Source organism: Nicotiana tabacum, chromosome 7, assembly GCF_000715075.1.
Source record: "Nicotiana tabacum cultivar K326 chromosome 7, ASM71507v2, whole genome shotgun sequence".
Classification (NCBI taxonomy): Eukaryota; Viridiplantae; Streptophyta; class Magnoliopsida; order Solanales; family Solanaceae; genus Nicotiana; species Nicotiana tabacum.
In genome coordinates this window covers 7123417-7148432 of record NC_134086.1, presented here as the reverse complement: position 1 = coordinate 7148432, position 25016 = coordinate 7123417, and the positions used below count along the sequence as shown (strand labels likewise).

At 37.7% G+C, this 25016-nt stretch overlaps 2 protein-coding genes across 4 annotated transcripts; both read left to right on the top strand.

Annotated features, from left to right (window-relative positions):
* The first annotated feature begins 4224 nt into the window (after positions 1–4224).
* On the top strand, positions 4225–14420 carry LOC142182633 (uncharacterized). Of its 2 annotated transcripts, none has more exons than XM_075256919.1 (2): positions 4225–4739; positions 7963–9931. In XM_075256919.1, exon 2 carries the CDS (start codon positions 8016–8018, stop codon positions 9120–9122), a length of 1107 nt encoding a protein of 368 aa, XP_075113020.1. In that variant the 5' UTR covers positions 4225–4739; positions 7963–8015; the 3' UTR covers positions 9123–9931. The 2 variants fall into 2 exon arrangements, 1 of the variants encoding a protein (XP_075113020.1); XR_012711463.1 differs by lacking the exon at positions 7963–9931 and adding an exon at positions 13321–14420 and having other exon boundaries at positions 4389–4739.
* A 413-nt stretch (positions 14421–14833) lies between these two features.
* LOC142182634 (uncharacterized) lies at positions 14834–24995 on the top strand. 2 transcript variants are annotated; one of them, XM_075256920.1, is made up of 2 exons: positions 14834–15314; positions 18539–20507. In XM_075256920.1, exon 2 carries the CDS (start codon positions 18592–18594, stop codon positions 19696–19698), a length of 1107 nt encoding a protein of 368 aa, XP_075113021.1. In that variant the 5' UTR covers positions 14834–15314; positions 18539–18591; the 3' UTR covers positions 19699–20507. The 2 variants fall into 2 exon arrangements, 1 of the variants encoding a protein (XP_075113021.1); XR_012711464.1 differs by lacking the exon at positions 18539–20507 and adding an exon at positions 23896–24995 and having other exon boundaries at positions 14964–15314.
* The last annotated feature ends 21 nt before the right edge of the window (positions 24996–25016 follow it).

The window sequence follows — 25016 nt, the reverse complement described above, 5'->3', positions numbered from 1 at the left end:
GGTAAACAGAAATTATTGCTGGATTAATTAATAATGATACTGTAACAGCCGCCTGAGTGGAAAATGACATGAACTTTCTCTGTCGGTGCGGTGGAATTACGGGAACGGCCTTTAGATTATAGGACCCATAAACATGGAAACAAAGAAAAAGATGAAAAAACAGTCAAATTGGGTGGCTGAAATTTTTAAATTTGGGCGGATGGAAAAAGTTGCCAAATTACGGAAGTCACAAAACGTGTTTTTGACAAATGGTAATCTGATTATCTATAAATATAATTAGCAGGCTTCATTTCTCCTTTGAAACATACCAAAATAACGAGAGAAGTAGAAAGCAGTGAGTAATTCACAGATTGTTATCTGTGAGATAATTAGTGAGCGGTAGTAATATTGTAGTGAGGTATTTTAAATAAAGAGTATTATTTCTTTCAAAGTTGTATTAGTCTCTTGACACTACTGAGTTGTAATATTATAGTGGTAATATTGCTCCACTCGAATATTGTATTTTACCCAGCTAAAATATTTGGTGTCATTGTTACTCTCTTGTGTTATTATTATTTGCTGTGGATATTATTCCTGGGCGGGATTATTTTTCCCAACAACGTGATATCAGAGTCGTGGCAAATAATGGTCCGCTATCTTTTCAGTACTCCAGTCTCACAAAAGATAATTATGAGAAATGGTGCCTACGTATGAAAGTCATTCTTGGCTCTCAGAATGTATGGGAAATCGTAGACAAAGGGTATACAAAACCCGATAATGAAAAGCTCTGCCTCAAAATGAAAAATAGGTCTTGGCAAAGACAAGGAAGAAGGATCAACAAGTCATCACGCTCATCCACCAATGTTTGGATGATGTCATGTTTGAAATGGTGGCTGATGGTACCGCCTCAAAGGAAGCTTGGGAGATTTTACAAAATTCTCTTCAAGGAGTTGATAAGGTGAGGAAGGTAAAATTTTAAACTCTAAGGGCTGATTTTGAAGTTTTAAAAATGAAAGAATCCGAATGCATCTCGGATTATTTTTCAAAAGTGAAGGCTGTTGTAAATCAACTAAGAAGATACATGAGGACATAGAAGATATTCGTATGGTAGAAAAGATATTTCGCACTTTAACACCTAAATTTGATTTTGTGGTGTGTGTTATTGAGGAGTCTAAAGATTTAGACTCTATGATGGTGGAGCAATTGTAAGGTTCTTTACAGGTCCACAAAGAAAAGATCAAAAGGAGACAAGAAGTGCCATTGGAGAAACTTCTTAAAACTCAGGCATCCTTCAAAGATTATGGAGGTGAAACAAGATATCGAGGCCGGGGCCGAGGCCGAGGAGGTCATGGAAGAGGAAGAAGTAATGGTAAGAACTTCAACAATGAAGTTAAAATCCACCAAACATTCAGAGGTCGTGGTCGTGGACAAAGAGAAGGGAGAGGACGTGGATACTACCAAGAAAATAATGGACAAAGGTATGATAAAACAAAAATTGAGTGTTATAATTGTCATAAATTTGGCCATTACTCTTGGGAATGTCGTAGCAATGTTGAAGAAAAAGCTAACCTTGTTGACGACAGGAAAGAAGAAGATGAGTCAATGTTGTTGATGTCACTCAAGGAAGAAGACAGAGATGATTGCAGCTCGTGGTATTTGGACAATGGAGTAAGCAATCATATGTGTGGATGCAAAGAGAAGTTTGTGGAGATCAATAAAACGGTGAGAGATAATGTGTCCTTTGGAGATACCTCAAAGGTTCAAATTCGGATCTCCTGTAAAGATGGTAGTCACAAGTTAATTCAAGATGTTTATTATGTGCCAAAATTAAAAAGTAATATTTTAAGTTTGGACCAACTTCTTGAAAAGGAATATGACATCCACGTGAAAAATATGCATCTTTGGCTTAGAGATTCAAGTGGAATTCTAATTGCTAAAGTGCATATGGCAAAAAATAGATTGTTTTCTATGAATCTTAAAACAATTGATGCAAAGTGTTTGAAGGCTAATGTGCAAGATGAATCATGGTGTTGGCACATGCGATTTAGGCACTTGTATTTTGAAGCACTCAAATCAATGGGATAAAAGAACATGGTGCATGGGATACCATCAATCAACCATCCTAATCAATTGTGTGAAGCTTGTCTTCTTGGAAAACATGCAAGGAGGAGTTTTCCAAAGGAAGCCATGTCAAGATCAACCAAGACGCTCCAGCTTGTCCACACTGATGTGTGTGAACCAATCAATCCACCTTCTTTTGGTAAAAGAAAATACTTTCTGCTTTTCATTGATGACTTTAGTAGAAAAACTTGGGTTTATTCTTGAACCAAAAATCTGAAGCTTTTGCTAATTTTAAATTTTCAAAGTACTTGTGGAGAAAGAAAGTGGCTATGAAATTAAACCTCTAAGGTCCGATAGAGGAGGCAAATTCACTACAAACGAATTTAATGATTTCTGTCAACTTCATAGAATTCGTCGCCCTCTAACGGTACCTTATTCACCCCCACAAAATGGTGTTGTAGAGAGAAAGAATCGAACGATTCTTAATATGGCTAGATGTATGTTGAAAGCTAAAAGTATGCCCAAGGAATTTTGGGCCGAAGCTATTTCTTGTGCAGTTTATTTGAATAATAGGTCTCCAACAAGAAATGTTAGAGATCAAACGCCTCAAGAAGCATGGAGTGGAAGAAAGCCAAGTGTCAAGCACTTGAGAATCTTTGGGAGCATAGCATATGCTCATGTGCCACATCAAGGGAGAGCAAAGCTTGACTATCGAAGTATCAAACATGTGTTTGTTGGCTATGATACGAGTTCAAAAGGCTACTAGCTATACAACCCAAGTAGCAGCAAGGTGGTGGTAAGTCGCGATGTTGAATTTGATGAAGAATTGGCATGGGATTGGGAAGCTCAGGAAGAAACTACATATGATTTTCTTCCATACTTTGGTGATGAAGAAGAACCAGAGACCGTGGAACCTGTGCAGGATACAACTCCACCTCCTTCTCCATCCAATGTTGCATCCCCCTCTTCTCAAGAAAGTTCAAATGAACATCCGCAAAGGACAAGGAGCATTCAAGAGCTCTATGATGATACAGAAGAAGTTACTATTTTTGGTTTCTTATATTGTCTCTTTGCTGATAGTGAACCAATGAACTTTGATGAAGCTGTTACAGATAAAAGGTGGAGACAAGCCATGAAGGAGGAGATCAAGCCAATAGAGAAGAACAACACTTGGGAGTTAACAACTCTTCCCAAGGGTCATCGAGCAATTGGAGTTAATTTGGTATACAAGACAAAGAAGAATGCTGATGGAGATGTGGAGAAATACAAAGCACGACTTGTGGCTAAAGGCTACAAACAAAGGCAAGGCATTGACTATGAAGAAGTCTATGCACCTGTTGCCCGCATGGAGACGATTCGTTTACTCATCTCTTTGGCGGCGCAAATGAAGTGGAAGATTCATCAACTAGATGTCAAGTCAGCCTTCTTGAATGGCTATCTAGAAGAAGAATTCTATGTTGAACAGCTGTAGACGCGTGATTTTTGACCCTCCCCGAGAATTTTTACATTTTAGCGTGAATATGTGAAATTGGGTCTAATTAGTTATTTTTAACTATTTTTACTTTATTTTCATCGCAAAAGAAAAATTACAAAATATATATATATATAAATTTTAGTTTATGTATTTCTCATAAACTTGAAAAATACAAAAATTGTACCTTACTTTTGTACTTTATATAATTTCGAAAATTACCAAAAAATATAGTTCTATTAATGTTTTGTAGTCATTTTAATTTTGAAAAAAATACAAAAATATTACTTTATATTTTATCTTTATATAAAAAACGAAAATTACAAAAAAATAGTTTTATTAATATATTATAGCTATTTTAATCTTGAAAAAAAAATATTAAAAAAAAGATATAGTTTTGTCTTAAATATTAGTCTTATTTTGATAGTTATTTTACTTACATAGGATTAATTGAACAATGTCGTGTTCTTATTCTCGGGTTCGGACGAAAGAATAATATTTGGGTTTAAACTACCCATTTTTAGGCCTAATTTTCGGACCTAACCCATAACAATCCAAACCCACCACACCTTACACCAACTCCAAGATAATGGGGGACATCTTTTGAAAAAGGAGGAGGAATACACGGACATCTTTTGAAAAGGGGGAGGGATTCACGGATGGTGGGATTTTTTTTTATTATTTTAAAAAAGGAAGGGTCTTTATTTTTTAAAAGGGGGGTGGAAAGATTTTAAGAAAAAAAAAATTGAAAAGAGGCGGAAGAGAACGAGGACCCTAAAAAACTAATCCGCCGTTTCCCATAACAAAAAATGAACCCTCCCTTTAAAGTCCATCGTCTTCTTCAGCAGACGCCTAAAAAATGAGTTGAAATACACAAGATACACATGAGACCAAATATAGATTCTAAGACCTAAAAATTAGAGGCTACAACCAAGAAGACCAAAAACGCTTCTTCAGTGCTTCCTCTAGAGATAAGGCTGCCGTGAACTTAGAGTTGTAACGCAACAAACTTGCTGCGAAACAGACCCAGAAACGACCCTGGAGCAGTAGCTAAATCGCTGCTAATTCCATCACGACACAGTACCAAAATATTACCAAAATTCCAGCTGAACAATCCTCGAAACACAAGCTTTAAGTCGAGTTCGAGGTTGCGGACGAGGTCGAGTTTCCGACGAGTTCTCTATTCGCTTTGACCTTTGTATTCAAGAAGCTTTTCCATATAAAAAAGGTCCGTTTCCATCTTCGCATTCTCATATGTAAAAGATCTGTTTTCTTAATTTTCATTGTTCTTCCATCTTGTTACAGCAGCTTGGAGATGTTTGGGTTGTTTTTTTTTCTTTATTTTATTGTCTTTTCTTATTGATTTTATTTTCTTGTTACAGTAGATTTCATCCTTCATCTTCTTATCCTTGAAGTAAGGACAATTTCATGTTTTTCTTTATTTTATGCTCTTGTTACGGTAGCTTTTGTAATACGTATTAGTTTAGAAGCCAAACTTTTATTCGTTTCTTTCAAAATGTAGACTCACTTAAGTTGGACCTAATTGTATAATTGATTCAACGATTAACTTAATTGTATAAAATTATGTCTTTGAATTTGTATAGCTATCTACGTTCTTGAATGAGTATATTAATTGTTAGATTAATTAAGTTGGCAAGTTAGTGTGGAATTTCTGAAAATGAACATCCTTAGAAATGTTTCTTTTAGGCACGCACTTAATCTATCTATTGCGACTGTTTACACGTTCGCGTGACATAATTACGATTTTTAAAAAATAAATTGGGGTATGCGTTCGCGCAACTTCGACTAATTTTCTTAATAATAATAAAACGTTACTAATTGTGGACACGTTCGCATGACATGATTTCTGACGCACCAAATAAATGGGTACACGTGCGCGTGACTCGTTTCAATATAATCTTCTTAATTAAAAAGCGGTGAAAAGTAAGTGCACAAAGGTTCTAAAATGAGTAATTAGACAATTTAATAAGCCAAGTATGATCAAAGCGACCGTGCTAGAACCACGGAACTCGGGAGTGCCTAACACCTTCTCCTAGGTTAACAGAATTCCTTACCCGGATTTCTGGTTCGCGGACTGTTAAACAGAGTCAATCTTTCCTCGATTCGGGATTCTAAACTGGTGACTTGGGACACCATAAATCTCCCAAGTGGTGACTCTGAATTTCAATAATTAACCCCGTTTCGATTGTCCTTTAATTGGAAAAACTCCCTTGTATTTATACCCTTTACGGGGTGTAAGTCAAAAAGGAGGTGTGACAGCTCTGGCGACTCTGCTAGGGACGAAAGAACCAGAACCACTGGTTCAGGGTTCAAGAATTCGAGCTTAAAATAACTGTTATAGTTGGCTTTATTTATTATCTGATTTTTACATGATATATGCCTAATATGCTAAATGATGCTTTTACCGCTTTAATATTATCTGAATTGTGTATATAAAACTGCTACGAAACCCTTCTTCTTTCTGAGTCTTCTGAATTTATGGTGTACACGTGCACGTGGCCCACCTTTCTGTTAGAATTCATACCAAATAAGACGAAGTTGGGACAAGTAACTAGGCCGGGTAGACTTTCGTGCTCCCGGTACGTTGCCCCCACTTCGGCTCAAGCTGTCCACTTGGGTAAGCCAGGGCTAGAACAATATGCCTCAAATTTTTCACTTAGAATAACTCAGCTTCATGCCGGATCCCTAGTAGGAACATTTGTTTGCATCACGTGCATTTGACTTTGGAGGCTCAACACATGGGTTGGGTCTGTCTAGGACAGGTGTACCAAAAATGAAAATGACCATCCTGATGCATCTAACTTGCTCCTACTTGCGCATTTATTTGATTCGGACTTGTGTGTTGACCGACTATTAAATATCAAGAATAATATTTTGAAATTGAAAAAAAAAAAGCGGTTAGGGAATTGATTGTTTATTTTGAAAAAAAAACCAATGCCCGAATACTGTCAAAATTCTTGCAGAAAATTTGAGAAAATGAAAAAAAATATCTTATTAGTAAAAGCAAAGAAAAAAATAGATAGAAAAAAAAATTGTAGTTCTGTCTTATTTAAAAAAAAATGGAAAATAGTTTGTCTTCCCCTGAAAAAATGACAATGAAAAAAGTCTTATTTTTAAAATAGTTTTTTTATTTATTTGTTTCTGAAAATGCCAAAAGGAAAATGAAAGAGTCGTGCTTGGAAAGTGGTTTTGTTATTTGCTGTTGAAAAAGAAAAAAAAATCCTGTTTTAAAATAGTTCGGTTAGTTTGCCCGAACTACGCGGGTTTGATTTTCACCGGATGTGAGATACGTAGGCAACCCTCATCGGGTCAAACCCCACCTTTTGCTAAAATAGCCAAAAACATAATAAAAAAAATATGTCAAAATTTTAATTTTGTCATGAATAAGTCGGGTGATGCTGTTTTGTCAAAAATAGCCGAATGTTCCCGAAAGGGACGCCGGAGGGCTGACTTTGCATAAACAGCTACTTTTCGGGTCATGTTTAAGATTTGGTCTAGTGGACCCCCACAACCTTAAAAATCTTTGTCCCCAAGGCGTTGAAAGACCGTGTTTGCAATGTTGAGTTTTCTATTTTTGAAAAATGATAAAAAGAGTCATAAATAAGTCGGGTGATGCTGTTTTGTCAAAAATAGCCGAATGTTCCCGAAAGGGACGCCGGAGGGCTGACTTTGCATAAATAACCACTTTTCGGGTCATGTTTAAGATTTGGTCTAGTGGACCCCCACAACCTTAAAAATCTTCGTCCCCGGGGCGCTGAAGGGTCGTGTTTGCGACACCACGTTTTCATCGCAATTTGAAAAAAAAGAGTCAACGGTCAGGTGAACACCGTTTGGTTTTTTAGTCAAAATAAGTCGAGCCAGCTTCGGCCGCGTCTTAAACCGTTCTTGCCAAAATAGCCTTAGAGTATCTTTCAGTTGTCGAAAGGCTATTTTCGTAAAAGAACGGACAAGTGTGTAAAGTGTCATAAAATAATCCTCTCCGGCCTCAAAATTTGGAAGGGGCCACGTTTGCAAAAATAACCGTTCGGTTGCATTTGTCAAACGGAGAAAGGAAGCTGGCCGTTTGTTTTTGGATTTTGTAAATCTTTTGATTAAAATATGTGGTTTGTTTGATTTTCGAGTTTGTAGGTCATCTTCAAACCTTTGAAACCCAGTTTGTTTTAATATGAAAATTAAAAAAAAAATGTTGAGTATTGTTTATCTCTTATTGTTCTGAACTACGCAAGGTCTGATTCATGCAGGGTCATGATACGTAGGCAATCTCCATAGGATTCGACCATAACAAAAAAAATATATATAAAAAAGAAAAATGAAATGAAAAAAAAATGATGAAAAAATAATATGAAAAATCGAAAAAATGATGAAAAAATATATTGATTTATAAGGACCGACTGAGTCCATTCTAACATGTTCTGTTTTGAATTGTGAAGAAAGTTGAGGTGGTCGGTTTGTGGTAAGCGGCCAACACAAGGTCCAAGGAAAAATGACAACTGACGTCGAAGCTGTTACAAGTACTCCAGAGACTCAGGGTCGGAGGGTTCAACACGAGTCTACTATGGTTGAGGAAAATAGAATATTGAAACAGCAAATGACCGAAATGTGTCAAGCATGGGCCGGTGGTCAAGGACAGCCTCGTCATAAGTCACAATTTGCGACACAACAAGAGCGGTACCACGCTCCTGAGTACCACTCGTACTCGTTTGATCTTCCTGCAAAGATTGAGAAGCCTGCCCGAAAGATGGTACAGGAAGAAATGACCCAAAGAGTGAAAACCTTTGAACAATGGTTGAAAAACATGCAAGGGTTGGCAGGTCAAAAGAGTGTTGCCTTCAAAGATCTATGTATGTTCCCCGATGTCCACTTGCCGCCTGGTTTCAAGACACCCAAATTTGAAAAGTACGATGGACATGGAGATCCCATAGCCCACCTGAAAAGGTATTGCAATCAACTGAGAGGTGCGGGAAGAAATGAAAAATTGTTGATGGCTTATTTTGTGGAAAGCCTTACGGGAGTAGCCTCCGAATGGTTTATGGATCAAGACACGTCTCGCTGGTATGTCTGGGATGACATGACACAGGCCTTTGTCAAGCAGTTCCAATACATCATCGACATTGCTCCAGACTGCATTTCCCTTTCAAACCTGAAGAAGGAACCAAGTGAAAGTTTCAGGGAATATGCCATTAAATGGAGAGAACAAGCAGCTCGAGTTACGCCACCCATGGATGACCCCGAGCTAATAACTGTCTTCCTTCAAGCGCAAGAGCCAGATTACTTTCAAAACATGGTGTCCACAGTTGGCAAATCCTTCTCGGAAGCAATCAAAATGGGAGAAATGGTAGAGAATGGTCTTAAGACAGGCAAAATTATAAGTCAAGCAGCTTTAAAAGCCGCAACTCAGGCTGTCCGGGTTGAGTCTGATAATCTTAGCGACACAAATGAGGAGATTGAAGAAATCATGATGACATCAGGGTCTAGAAGAGGTCCCAGGAGTACATCTCGAAGGTATGAGCAGCCTTCTCAGATTTTCCATGGCTCCCCTGAGCAGTATTATCCACCTCAGAACCCTCAATACTTTATCGCTCCACCTTAGTATGTTGTCCAGCCACCAAAACGCCCCAGGAGGCGAGCACGAGCATCACAAAATCTTCAGAAGTCTCCACAAAATTTTCAGGTGTCCTATAACCCACATCCAAGCCAGAGGTATAAAGGGGAACAAAAGTTGAAAGATAATTTTACACCAATAGGAGAGTCCTATGAAAGCTTATTTGAGAAGTTAAAGTATCATGACATGATTGCACCTATTCCTCCAAATCATGTGGACCCACGTGCAAGAAGCTTTGACCCGTCTAAAAGGTGTGAATACCATTCCAATGCCCAGGGGCACAATGTTGAAAGTTGTCGGGATTTGAAAAGAGAAATAGAAAGGATGATCCAGGAAAATCTGATTGTGATCCAAGATAGTGACACCCAGAATATCGCGCAAAATCTTTTACCTGCACATCACGATGCACACTTTGTGGGGAAGACGCCTAGTGACATGGAGTTTGAGAATCCTCTCGGGAGCTTGCTAACTGGAGATAATGATGCCGAAATTGGAGAAGGCTCTACTGATTTTGATGAACGAATTTGTGTCTAAATGTCAGGCCTAAGCTTGTTCTGTGATCCAGATTTTATTTGTTTTATTGAGTCAAACCCTTCTATCCCTTCATTCTGTTTGTATGAGTCTTGTCTGTCTGTTGTGGCTATTTTCCATTAGCCGGGTTATTTTAGGGTTTTACTCGGATTTTAGGTTGCTTGTTTAGTTGTCAAACCCTTCCATCCTTATTCAACAAAATACAGTTTGTCCTATTGTGTCATTCTAGTTCTAATGACATGACATGCATGCGGAAATTTTGGCCAGATCTTAGAAACTGATTAATCTTGAATTGGATAACAAAACAAATAATTAAAAAAAACACTTTTTAGGATGAATAAATAGTCGAAGTACTTCGGGTAAAATTCACCTTCCAATCATTGTGAAGATCGGGCTTGAAGAAGGATCAATTGAAGTTTGTTGTAAGGTTTGACATTAAGGGATGGAAAGTGTCTTATGACCACGACACACCAAGAAGATAGCATGACTGGCATTCTCGAGGCTAAGATGCCCTTTTTCTGCTACCTAAACACTTTATACCATTTGCTACCCCTTTTGAGCCTGTGTTATTTTTCTTTGACTACCCTCTTTTGGAATCAAGATTAGAAAAAAAAAGAAGAAAAAAAAGAAAAAAGAAAAAAGAAAAAAAAAAGAAAAAAAGAGAAAGAATGATGAAAATAGTTTAGGTCAGATGTTTGAACTACGTTCGACCTGATTCCTTAAAAAGGGATACGTAGGCAGCCTCACGGTTCGGTCCAACCAAATAAGAATTTAGGAAGAAAAAAAAATATATAGAAAAATCCAAAAAAAAATCCCCAGCATCTAAAACTGGGGCATAGATTTTATTTCACGTTTGAAAGAGTCGATTCCAAGAGTTGTAAGTCCACAACCCCCTTTTCTTTGAGTTTATTTTGAGCCTTCATGACGTCCTTTTTTTTTCCCAACCCTATCCAAAATCCTTCCAAATAAAGACCTCCCGATATGCCTTGAAGAATGCCAAGAGAAGCATGCAATGAGCAACGATTGTCGCATGACGTAGAACACCGTCGAGTTTCTCACAAAAAGGGAAAGAAAAAGAAAAGAAAAATAGAGAGTCTTATTAGTGAAAACCTTCACAGGCACTATAAGACGACGGTAAACAGAGATGAATAAATGAGAGAGACTTGTTGGTGAAAACCCTTCGGGGCACCACTAGTCGAAAGTGAGTCGCGAAGTTGATGCAAAGAATTGGCACGGATACGCCCGACTTCAAAGATCATAAGAATGGTAAAAGAGAGGATCGTATTAGTTTGATAGATCAGGCCGTTAAGTCCAAAATGCATGTCATGATCATTAAGGCTAGTTATTGAAAAAAAAAATTCTTCCTTCTGATAAGAGCATTTTTTGTTAATATTTGTTTCTTTGCGTCATTGTGTCCTTCACCTTGAGTTAGTCCTTCTCAAAACAAGAAAGAAAGGATTTCAAAATCTGCTACCAGCTTTTCAGTTGTACAAAGTAAATTTGGCTAGCAAACTCAGTTGTTAATGTCAACATGCCTTGAGGATTCATACAAAGGCTCCCCCAAAAGACTCTTGTTAGCTTGCTTGGTGCAAACAAAGATAACTTGTGATTCTCTCTGAGAGACAAATTTCTCAAAAGTAGGAAGTCATTCAAGATATAAGAAAAGGTCATCTAAGAAAAGATCTCCAGTTGGGATAATGCTGATTGAGCCAGAAATACAATGGTACCGGGTGTGAAACAATTAGGGTTGATTCAGAGCAAAAGTCTCTTGAAGCCGACTCAAGCTGATTGAGCAGAAGCCAAGCTGCACAAGACTCAAGGCCACAAACCGACCACCATTTTTAAAACGGACAAATTTCTTTGTATGAAACCGGAACAAAGTGGTGCAGGGAAAGTGATTCAAAAAAAATGAAGAGAACAAAAAACAACAAAAAAGAGAAGAAGGAGAAAAAACAAGGAAGAGCAGTTGAAGTATCATCAATCAGGAGCCCACCTGGAGAATAAGGGAATACAATGGAAGTATCAGCAATCAGGAGCCCACCTGGAGAATAAGGGAATACAATTCAAATCTTAAGTAATCAGGAGCCCCCCTGAAAAACAGAATGGCGTTTTATTTTTGACATTATTGGTTGAAGTCAGGAGCCCCCCTGAAGAACAGAATAGGTGATTTGTTGGTTGAAGTTGGGAGCCCGCCCATATAACAGAGGAATACATTCAGTCTTTTCATTTAAAAAAAAAAGAGACCTAGTCTGATGAACCTTCTCCTAGGATCAAAATCTTAGTCTGACGAATTTTTCTCCTAAGATAGAGACCTAGTCTAATGAACCTTCTCCTAGGATCCAAATCTTAGTCTGATGAATCTTTCTCCTAAGATACCAAAAAAAAAGACCTAGTCTGATGAACCTTCTCCTAGGATCAAAATCTTAGTCTGACGAATTTTTCTCCTAAGATAGAGACCTAGTCTGATGGACCTTCTCCTAGGATCCAAATCTTAGTCTGATGAATCTTTCTCCTAAGATACCCAAAAAAAGACCTAGTCTGATGAACCTTCTCCTAGGATCAAAATCTTAGTCTGACGAATTTTTCTCCTAAGATAGAGACCTAGTCTGATGAACCTTCTCCTAGGATCAAAATCTTAGTCTGACGAATTTTTCTCCTAAGATAGAGACCTAGTCTGATGAACCTTCTCCTAGGATCCAAATCTTAGTCTGATGAATCTTTCTCCTAAGATACCCAAAAAAAGAGACCTAGTCTGATGAACCTTCTCCTAGGATCAAAATCTTAGTCTGACGAATTTTCTGCTAAGATAGAGACCTAGTCTGATGAACCTTCTCCTAGGATCAAAATCTTAGTCTGACGAATTTTTCTCCTAAGATAGAGACCTAGTCTGATGAACCTTCTCCTAGGATCAAAATCTTAGTCTGACGAATTTTTCTCCTAAGATAGAGACCTAGTCTGATGAACCTTCTCCTAGGATGCAAATCTTAGTCTGATGAATCTTTCTCCTAAGATACCAAAAAAAAGACCTAGTCTGATGAACCTTCTCCTAGGATCAAAATCTTAGTCTGACGAATTTTTCTCCTAAGATAGAGACCTATTCTGATGGACCTTCTCCTAGGATCGAAATCTTAGTCTGATGAATCTTTATCCTAAGATACCCAAAAAAAAGAGACCTAGTCTGATGAACCTTCTCCTAGGATCAAAATCTTAGTCTGACGAATTTTTCTCCTAAGATAGAGACCTAGTCTGATGAACCTTCTCCTAGGATCAAAATCTTAGTCTGACGAATTTTTCTCCTAAGATAGAGACCTAGTCTGATGAACCTTCTCCTAGGATCAAAATCTTAGTCTGATGAATCTTTCTCCTAAGATACCAAAAAAAAAACGTTTGAATTTGAAAAAAAAAACAACGTTTGAAAAAAAAAGAGTCATTTTTAGTTTTCTTAAAATTATCAATGTTTAGTTTTCCTAAAGCCAGGCGCCCACCTGTATAACGAGAGGCATACATTTCAGTCTTTTCATTTCAAGTGTTGAAGTTGGGAGCCCGCCCATTGAACAGAGGCATACATTTCAGTCTTTTCATTACAAGTGTTGAAACAGGCGCCCACCTGTATAACGAGAGGAATACATTTCAATCTTTACATTTCATGTTTCAGGCGCCCACCTGTATAACAAGAGGAATACTTTTTAGTCTTATACTACAAATTTTGGAAATCAGTAACCCCACCAGAAGGTAGAAGGTTACAACAGGAATCCCCAACAGGAAACAATAAAAATCCCCAGCACTGGGAAGCAGAAGGCTACAACAAAAATCCCTAGCATTCAACCAAGTTATAAATAGCAGAAGCTCGCCTCAAGAATGCGAGTCAACAGTCTGAGATGGTCAACAAAAGCGGGTCACAAAAAAAACAAGAAAAAAAAACAAGAAAAAAAAGAAGAAAAAATGAATCCAAAGTACGGAAGTGGAGAACAGATGTGGTCTGCTCAAGAACTAGCACCTACAACTAGCAAGTGTCAAGGTTCAAATCCAAAGTCTGTATGAAGCACCATTCAAGACTCAAGACCAAGTTTCAGAAGACTTAAAGATAGGAATCCTTGTAACTAGTAGCTGATAGGCTTAGTTAGTCTTTTTCAGTTTTCATCTTTGATGTAATGACAGGACCGCGGACCGGAACCTCAACGGAACGGCACCTCGATCGGCTCTTCACCTCGGTACACTCTACCATCTCTCTCATTTCCGAACTACACGTGGCCTGATTCCTGTATAACATATGTAGGCAGCTCAGATACCAGGGCTCAGTCACATTCCCTTCCTTTCCTTAGTGTAGTCCCTCCAAATAATGGACGGGTCAAAAACATGTCTAGTCGTTCTTTGTCGGAAAACTCTTCGTGTTTCCAGTCAAAGAGGGGCAGCTGTAGACGCGTGATTTTTGACCTTCCCCGAGAATTTTTACATTTTAGCGTGAATATGTGAAATTGGGTCTAATTAGTTATTTTTAACTATTTTTACTTTATTTTCATCGCAAAAGAAAAATTACAAAAAATATATATATAAATTTTAGTTTATGTATTTCTCATAAACTTGAAAAATACAAAAATTGTACCTTACTTTTGTACTTTATATAATTTCGAAAATTACCAAAAAATATAGTTCTATTAATGTTTTGTAGTCATTTTAATTTTGAAAAAAATACAAAAATATTACTTTATATTTTATCTTTATATAAAAAACGAAAATTACAAAAAAATAGTTTTATTAATATATTATAGCTATTTTAATCTTGAAAAAAAAATATTAAAAAAAAGATATAGTTTTGTCTTAAATATTAGTCTTATTTTGATAGTTATTTTACTTACATAGGATTAATTGAACAATGTCGTGTTCTTATTCTCGGGTCCGGACGAAAGAATAATATTTGGGTTCAAACTACCCGTTTTTAGGCCTAATTTTCGGATCTAACCCATAACAATCCAAACCCACCACACCTTACACCAACTCCAAGATAATGGGGGACATCTTTTGAAAAAGGAGGAGGAATACACGGACATCTTTTGAAAAGGGGGAGGGATTCACGGATGGTGGGATTTTTTTTTATTTTTTATTTTAAAAAAGGAAGGGTCTTCATTTTTTAAAAGGGGGGTGGAAAGATTTTAAGAAAAAAAAAGTTTGAAAAGAGGCGGAAGAGAACGAGGACCCTAAAAAACTAATCCGCCGTTTCCCATAACAAAAAATGAACCCTCCCTTTAAAGTCCATCGTCTTCTTCAGCAGACGCCTAAAAAATGAGTTGAAATACACAAGATACACATGAGACCAAATATAGATTCTAAGACCTAAAAATTAGAGGCTACAACCAAGAAGACCAAAAACGCTTCTTCAGTGCTTCCTCTAGAGATAAGGCTGCCGTGAACTTAGAGTTGTAACGCAACAAACTTGCTGCGAAACAGACCCAGAAACGACCCTGGAGCAGTAGCTAAATCGCTGCTAATTCCATCACGACACAGTACCAAAATATTACCAAAATTCCAGCTGAACAATCCTCGAAACACAAGCTTTAAGTCGAGTTCGAGGTTGCGGACGAGGTCGAGTTTCCGACGAGTTCTCTATTCGCTTTGACCTTTGTATTCAAGAAGCTTTTCCATATAAAAAAGGTCCGTTTCCATCTTCGCATTCTCATATGTAAAAGATCTGTTTTCTTAATTTTCATTGTTCTTCCATCTTGTTACAGCAGCTTGGAGATGTTTGGGTTGTTTTTTTTTTCTTTATTTTATTGTCTTTTCTTATTGATTTTATTTTCTTGTTACAGTAGATTTCATCCTTCATCTTCTTATCCTTGAAGTAAGGACAATTTCATGTTTTTCTTTATTTTATGCTCTTGTTACGGTAGCTTTTGTAATACGTATTAGTTTAGAAGCCAAACTTTTATTCGTTTCTTTCAAAATGTAGACTCACTTAAGTTGGACCTAATTGTATAATTGATTCAACGATTAACTTAATTGTATAAAATTATGTCTTTGAATTTGTATAGCTATCTACGTTCTTGAATGAGTATATTAATTGTTAGATTAATTAAGTTGGCAAGTTAGTGTGGAATTTCTGAAAATGAACATCCTTAGAAATGTTTCTTTTAGGCACGCACTTAATCTATCTATTGCGACTGTTTACACGTTCGCGTGACATAATTACGATTTTTAAAAAATAAATTGGGGTATGCGTTCGCGCAACTTCGACTAATTTTCTTAATAATAATAAAACGTTACTAATTGTGGACACGTTCGCATGACATGATTTCTGACGCACCAAATAAATGGGTACACGTGCGCGTGACTCGTTTCAATATAATCTTCTTAATTAAAAAGCGGTGAAAAGTAAGTGCACAAAGGTTCTAAAATGAGTAATTAGACAATTTAATAAGCCAAGTATGATCAAAGCGACCGTGCTAGAACCACGGAACTCGGGAGTGCCTAACACCTTCTCCTAGGTTAACAGAATTCCTTACCCGGATTTCTGGTTCGCGGACTGTTAAACAGAGTCAATCTTTCCTCGATTCGGGATTCTAAACTGGTGACTTGGGACACCATAAATCTCCCAAGTGGTGACTCTGAATTTCAATAATTAACCCCGTTTCGATTGTCCTTTAATTGGAAAAACTCCCTTGTATTTATACCCTTTACGGGGTGTAAGTCAAAAAGGAGGTGTGACAGCTCTGGCGACTCTGCTAGGGACGAAAGAACCAGAACCACTGGTTCAGGGTTCAAGAATTCGAGCTTAAAATAACTGTTATAGTTGGCTTTATTTATTATCTGATTTTTACATGATATATGCCTAATATGCTAAATGATGCTTTTACCGCTTTAATATTATCTGAATTGTGTATATAAAACTGCTACGAAACCCTTCTTCTTTCTGAGTCTTCTGAATTTATGGTGTACACGTGCACGTGGCCCACCTTTCTGTTAGAATTCATACCAAATAAGACGAAGTTGGGACAAGTAACTAGGCCGGGTAGACTTTCGTGCTCCCGGTACGTTGCCCCCACTTCGGCTCAAGCTGTCCACTTGGGTAAGCCAGGGCTAGAACAATATGCCTCAAATTTTTCACTTAGAATAACTCAGCTTCATGCCGGATCCCTAGTAGGAACATTTGTTTGCATCACGTGCATTTGACTTTGGAGGCTCAACACATGGGTTGGGTCTGTCTAGGACAGGTGTACCAAAAATGAAAATGACCATCCTGATGCATCTAACTTGCTCCTACTTGCGCATTTATTTGATTCGGACTTGTGTGTTGACCGACTATTAAATATCAAGAATAATATTTTGAAATTGAAAAAAAAAAAGCGGTTAGGGAATTGATTGTTTATTTTGAAAAAAAAACCAATGCCCGAATACTGTCAAAATTCTTGCAGAAAATTTGAGAAAATGAAAAAAAATATCTTATTAGTAAAAGCAAAGAAAAAAATAGATAGAAAAAAAAATTGTAGTTCTGTCTTATTTAAAAAAAAATGGAAAATAGTTTGTCTTCCCCTGAAAAAATGACAATGAAAAAAGTCTTATTTTTAAAATAGTTTTTTTATTTATTTGTTTCTGAAAATGCCAAAAGGAAAATGAAAGAGTCGTGCTTGGAAAGTGGTTTTGTTATTTGCTGTTGAAAAAGAAAAAAAAATCCTGTTTTAAAATAGTTCGGTTAGTTTGCCCGAACTACGCGGGTTTGATTTTCACCGGATGTGAGATACGTAGGCAACCCTCATCGGGTCAAACCCCACCTTTTGCTAAAATAGCCAAAAACATAATAAAAAAAATATGTCAAAATTTTAATTTTGTCATGAATAAGTCGGGTGATGCTGTTTTGTCAAAAATAGCCGAATGTTCCCGAAAGGGACGCCGGAGGGCTGACTTTGCATAAACAGCTACTTTTCGGGTCATGTTTAAGATTTGGTCTAGTGGACCCCCACAACCTTAAAAATCTTTGTCCCCAAGGCGTTGAAAGACCGTGTTTGCAATGTTGAGTTTTCTATTTTTGAAAAATGATAAAAAGAGTCATAAATAAGTCGGGTGATGCTGTTTTGTCAAAAATAGCCGAATGTTCCCGAAAGGGACGCCGGAGGGCTGACTTTGCATAAATAACCACTTTTCGGGTCATGTTTAAGATTTGGTCTAGTGGACCCCCACAACCTTAAAAATCTTCGTCCCCGGGGCGCTGAAGGGTCGTGTTTGCGACACCACGTTTTCATCGCAATTTGAAAAAAAAGAGTCAACGGTCAGGTGAACACCGTTTGGTTTTTTAGTCAAAATAAGTCGAGCCAGCTTCGGCCGCGTCTTAAACCGTTCTTGCCAAAATAGCCTTAGAGTATCTTTCAGTTGTCGAAAGGCTATTTTCGTAAAAGAACGGACAAGTGTGTAAAGTGTCATAAAATAATCCTCTCCGGCCTCAAAATTTGGAAGGGGCCACGTTTGCAAAAATAACCGTTCGGTTGCATTTGTCAAACGGAGAAAGGAAGCTGGCCGTTTGTTTTTGGATTTTGTAAATCTTTTGATTAAAATATGTGGTTTGTTTGATTTTCGAGTTTGTAGGTCATCTTCAAACCTTTGAAACCCAGTTTGTTTTAATATGAAAATTAAAAAAAAAATGTTGAGTATTGTTTATCTCTTATTGTTCTGAACTACGCAAGGTCTGATTCATGCAGGGTCATGATACGTAGGCAATCTCCATAGGATTCGACCATAACAAAAAAAATATATATAAAAAAGAAAAATGAAATGAAAAAAAAATGATGAAAAAATAATATGAAAAATCGAAAAAATGATGAAAAAATATATTGATTTATAAGGACCGACTGAGTCCATTCTAACATGTTCTGTTTTGAATTGTGAAGAAAGTTGAGGTGGTCGGTTTGTGGTAAGCGGCCAACACAAGGTCCAAGGAAAAATGACAACTGACGTCGAAGCTGTTACAAGTACTCCAGAGACTCAGGGTCGGAGGGTTCAACACGAGTCTACTATGGTTGAGGAAAATAGAATATTGAAACAGCAAATGACCGAAATGTGTCAAGCATGGGCCGGTGGTCAAGGACAGCCTCGTCATAAGTCACAATTTGCGACACAACAAGAGCGGTACCACGCTCCTGAGTACCACTCGTACTCGTTTGATCTTCCTGCAAAGATTGAGAAGCCTGCCCGAAAGATGGTACAGGAAGAAATGACCCAAAGAGTGAAAACCTTTGAACAATGGTTGAAAAACATGCAAGGGTTGGCAGGTCAAAAGAGTGTTGCCTTCAAAGATCTATGTATGTTCCCCGATGTCCACTTGCCGCCTGGTTTCAAGACACCCAAATTTGAAAAGTACGATGGACATGGAGATCCCATAGCCCACCTGAAAAGGTATTGCAATCAACTGAGAGGTGCGGGAAGAAATGAAAAATTGTTGATGGCTTATTTTGTGGAAAGCCTTACGGGAGTAGCCTCCGAATGGTTTATGGATCAAGACACGTCTCGCTGGTATGTCTGGGATGACATGACACAGGCCTTTGTCAAGCAGTTCCAATACATCATCGACATTGCTCCAGACTGCATTTCCCTTTCAAACCTGAAGAAGGAACCAAGTGAAAGTTTCAGGGAATATGCCATTAAATGGAGAGAACAAGCAGCTCGAGTTACGCCACCCATGGATGACCCCGAGCTAATAACTGTCTTCCTTCAAGCGCAAGAGCCAGATTACTTTCAAAACATGGTGTCCACAGTTGGCAAATCCTTCTCGGAAGCAATCAAAATGGGAGAAATGGTAGAGAATGGTCTTAAGACAGGCAAAATTATAAGTCAAGCAGCTTTAAAAGCCGCAACTCAGGCTGTCCGGGTTGAGTCTGATAATCTTAGCGACACAAATGAGGAGATTGAAGAAATCATGATGACATCAGGGTCTAGAAGAGGTCCCAGGAGTACATCTCGAAGGTATGAGCAGCCTTCTCAGATTTTCCATGGCTCCCCTGAGCAGTATTATCCACCTCAGAACCCTCAATACTTTATCGCTCCACCTTAGTATGTTGTCCAGCCACCAAAACGCCCCAGGAGGCGAGCACGAGCATCACAAAATCTTCAGAAGTCTCCACAAAATTTTCAGGTGTCCTATAACCCACATCCAAGCCAGAGGTATAAAGGGGAACAAAAGTTGAAAGATAATTTTACACCAATAGGAGAGTCCTATGAAAGCTTATTTGAGAAGTTAAAGTATCATGACATGATTGCACCTATTCCTCCAAATCATGTGGACCCACGTGCAAGAAGCTTTGACCCGTCTAAAAGGTGTGAATACCATTCCAATGCCCAGGGGCACAATGTTGAAAGTTGTCGGGATTTGAAAAGAGAAATAGAAAGGATGATCCAGGAAAATCTGATTGTGATCCAAGATAGTGACACCCAGAATATCGCGCAAAATCTTTTACCTGCACATCACGATGCACACTTTGTGGGGAAGACGCCTAGTGACATGGAGTTTGAGAATCCTCTCGGGAGCTTGCTAACTGGAGATAATGATGCCGAAATTGGAGAAGGCTCTACTGATTTTGATGAACGAATTTGTGTCTAAATGTCAGGCCTAAGCTTGTTCTGTGATCCAGATTTTATTTGTTTTATTGAGTCAAACCCTTCTATCCCTTCATTCTGTTTGTATGAGTCTTGTCTGTCTGTTGTGGCTATTTTCCATTAGCCGGGTTATTTTAGGGTTTTACTCGGATTTTAGGTTGCTTGTTTAGTTGTCAAACCCTTCCATCCTTATTCAACAAAATACAGTTTGTCCTATTGTGTCATTCTAGTTCTAATGACATGACATGCATGCGGAAATTTTGGCCAGATCTTAGAAACTGATTAATCTTGAATTGGATAACAAAACAAATAATTAAAAAAAACACTTTTTAGGATGAATAAATAGTCGAAGTACTTCGGGTAAAATTCACCTTCCAATCATTGTGAAGATCGGGCTTGAAGAAGGATCAATTGAAGTTTGTTGTAAGGTTTGACATTAAGGGATGGAAAGTGTCTTATGACCACGACACACCAAGAAGATAGCATGACTGGCATTCTCGAGGCTAAGATGCCCTTTTTCTGCTACCTAAACACTTTATACCATTTGCTACCCCTTTTGAGCCTGTGTTATTTTTCTTTGACTACCCTCTTTTGGAATCAAGATTAGAAAAAAAAAGAAGAAAAAAAAGAAAAAAGAAAAGAAAAAAAAAAGAAAAAAAGAGAAAGAATGATGAAAATAGTTTAGGTCAGATGTTTGAACTACGTTCGACCTGATTCCTTAAAAAGGGATACGTAGGCAGCCTCACGGTTCGGTCCAACCAAATAAGAATTTAGGAAGAAAAAAAAATATATAGAAAAATCCAAAAAAAAATCCCCAGCATCTAAAACTGGGGCATAGATTTTATTTCACGTTTGAAAGAGTCGATTCCAAGAGTTGTAAGTCCACAACCCCCTTTTCTTTGAGTTTATTTTGAGCCTTCATGACGTCCTTTTTTTTTCCCAACCCTATCCAAAATCCTTCCAAATAAAGACCTCCCGATATGCCTTGAAGAATGCCAAGAGAAGCATGCAATGAGCAACGATTGTCGCATGACGTAGAACACCGTCGAGTTTCTCACAAAAAGGGAAAGAAAAAGAAAAGAAAAATAGAGAGTCTTATTAGTGAAAACCTTCACAGGCACTATAAGACGACGGTAAACAGAGATGAATAAATGAGAGAGACTTGTTGGTGAAAACCCTTCGGGGCACCACTAGTCGAAAGTGAGTCGCGAAGTTGATGCAAAGAATTGGCACGGATACGCCCGACTTCAAAGATCATAAGAATGGTAAAAGAGAGGATCGTATTAGTTTGATAGATCAGGCCGTTAAGTCCAAAATGCATGTCATGATCATTAAGGCTAGTTATTGAAAAAAAAAATTCTTCCTTCTGATAAGAGCATTTTTTGTTAATATTTGTTTCTTTGCGTCATTGTGTCCTTCACCTTGAGTTAGTCCTTCTCAAAACAAGAAAGAAAGGATTTCAAAATCTGCTACCAGCTTTTCAGTTGTACAAAGTAAATTTGGCTAGCAAACTCAGTTGTTAATGTCAACATGCCTTGAGGATTCATACAAAGGCTCCCCCAAAAGACTCTTGTTAGCTTGCTTGGTGCAAACAAAGATAACTTGTGATTCTCTCTGAGAGACAAATTTCTCAAAAGTAGGAAGTCATTCAAGATATAAGAAAAGGTCATCTAAGAAAAGATCTCCAGTTGGGATAATGCTGATTGAGCCAGAAATACAATGGTACCGGGTGTGAAACAATTAGGGTTGATTCAGAGCAAAAGTCTCTTGAAGCCGACTCAAGCTGATTGAGCAGAAGCCAAGCTGCACAAGACTCAAGGCCACAAACCGACCACCATTTTTAAAACGGACAAATTTCTTTGTATGAAACCGGAACAAAGTGGTGCAGGGAAAGTGATTCAAAAAAAATGAAGAGAACAAAAAACAACAAAAAAGAGAAGAAGGAGAAAAAACAAGGAAGAGCAGTTGAAGTATCATCAATCAGGAGCCCACCTGGAGAATAAGGGAATACAATGGAAGTATCAGCAATCAGGAGCCCACCTGGAGAATAAGGGAATACAATTCAAATCTTAAGTAATCAGGAGCCCCCCTGAAAAACAGAATGGCGTTTTATTTTTGACATTATTGGTTGAAGTCAGGAGCCCCCCTGAAGAACAGAATAGGTGATTTGTTGGTTGAAGTTGGGAGCCCGCCCATATAACAGAGGAATACATTCAGTCTTTTCATTTAAAAAAAAAAGAGACCTAGTCTGATGAACCTTCTCCTAGGATCAAAATCTTAGTCTGACGAATTTTTCTCCTAAGATAGAGACCTAGTCTAATGAACCTTCTCCTAGGATCCAAATCTTAGTCTGATGAATCTTTCTCCTAAGATACCAAAAAAAAGACCTAGTCTGATGAACCTTCTCCTAGGATCAAAATCTTAGTCTGACGAATTTTTCTCCTAAGATAGAGACCTAGTCTGATGGACCTTCTCCTAGGATCCAAATCTTAGTCTGATGAATCTTTCTCCTAAGATACCCAAAAAAAAGACCTAGTCTGATGAACCTTCTCCTAGGATCAAAATCTTAGTCTGACGAATTTTTCTCCTAAGATAGAGACCTAGTCTGATGAACCTTCTCCTAGGATCAAAATCTTAGTCTGACGAATTTTTCTCCTAAGATAGAGACCTAGTCTGATGAACCTTCTCCTAGGATCCAAATCTTAGTCTGATGAATCTTTCTCCTAAGATACCCAAAAAAAAGAGACCTAGTCTGATGAACCTTCTCCTAGGATCAAAATCTTAGTCTGACGAATTTTCTGCTAAGATAGAGACCTAGTCTGATGAACCTTCTCCTAGGATCAAAATCTTAGTCTGACGAATTTTTCTCCTAAGATAGAGACCTAGTCTGATGAACCTTCTCCTAGGATCAAAATCTTAGTCTGACGAATTTTTCTCCTAAGATAGAGACCTAGTCTGATGAACCTTCTCCTAGGATGCAAATCTTAGTCTGATGAATCTTTCTCCTAAGATACCAAAAAAAAGACCTAGTCTGATGAACCTTCTCCTAGGATCAAAATCTTAGTCTGACGAATTTTTCTCCTAAGATAGAGACCTATTCTGATGGACCTTCTCCTAGGATCGAAATCTTAGTCTGATGAATCTTTATCCTAAGATACCCAAAAAAAAGAGACCTAGTCTGATGAACCTTCTCCTAGGATCAAAATCTTAGTCTGACGAATTTTTCTCCTAAGATAGAGACCTAGTCTGATGAACCTTCTCCTAGGATCAAAATCTTAGTCTGACGAATTTTTCTCCTAAGATAGAGACCTAGTCTGATGAACCTTCTCCTAGGATCAAAATCTTAGTCTGATGAATCTTTCTCCTAAGATACCAAAAAAAAAACGTTTGAATTTGAAAAAAAAAACAACGTTTGAAAAAAAAAGAGTCATTTTTAGTTTTCTTAAAATTATCAATGTTTAGTTTTCCTAAAGCCAGGCGCCCACCTGTATAACGAGAGGCATACATTTCAGTCTTTTCATTTCAAGTGTTGAAGTTGGGAGCCCGCCCATTGAACAGAGGCATACATTTCAGTCTTTTCATTACAAGTGTTGAAACAGGCGCCCACCTGTATAACGAGAGGAATACATTTCAATCTTTACATTTCATGTTTCAGGCGCCCACCTGTATAACAAGAGGAATACTTTTTAGTCTTATACTACAAATTTTGGAAATCAGTAACCCCACCAGAAGGTAGAAGGTTACAACAGGAATCCCCAACAGGAAACAATAAAAATCCCCAGCACTGGGAAGCAGAAGGCTACAACAAAAATCCCTAGCATTCAACCAAGTTATAAATAGCAGAAGCTCGCCTCAAGAATGCGAGTCAACAGTCTGAGATGGTCAACAAAAGCGGGTCACAAAAAAAACAAGAAAAAAAAACAAGAAAAAAAAGAAGAAAAAATGAATCCAAAGTACGGAAGTGGAGAACAGATGTGGTCTGCTCAAGAACTAGCACCTACAACTAGCAAGTGTCAAGGTTCAAATCCAAAGTCTGTATGAAGCACCATTCAAGACTCAAGACCAAGTTTCAGAAGACTTAAAGATAGGAATCCTTGTAACTAGTAGCTGATAGGCTTAGTTAGTCTTTTTCAGTTTTCATCTTTGATGTAATGACAGGACCGCGGACCGGAACCTCAACGGAACGGCACCTCGATCGGCTCTTCACCTCGGTACACTCTACCATCTCTCTCATTTCCGAACTACACGTGGCCTGATTCCTGTATAACATATGTAGGCAGCTCAGATACCAGGGCTCAGTCACATTCCCTTCCTTTCCTTAGTGTAGTCCCTCCAAATAATGGACGGGTCAAAAACATGTCTAGTCGTTCTTTGTCGGAAAACTCTTCGTGTTTCCAGTCAAAGAGGGGCAGCTGTAGACGCGTGATTTTTGACCTTCCCCGAGAATTTTTACATTTTAGCGTGAATATGTGAAATTGGGTCTAATTAGTTATTTTTAACTATTTTTACTTTATTTTCATCGCAAAAGAAAAATTACAAAAAATATATATATAAATTTTAGTTTATGTATTTCTCATAAACTTGAAAAATACAAAAATTGTACCTTACTTTTGTACTTTATATAATTTCGAAAATTACCAAAAAATATAGTTCTATTAATGTTTTGTAGTCATTTTAATTTTGAAAAAAATACAAAAATATTACTTTATATTTTATCTTTATATAAAAAACGAAAATTACAAAAAAATAGTTTTATTAATATATTATAGCTATTTT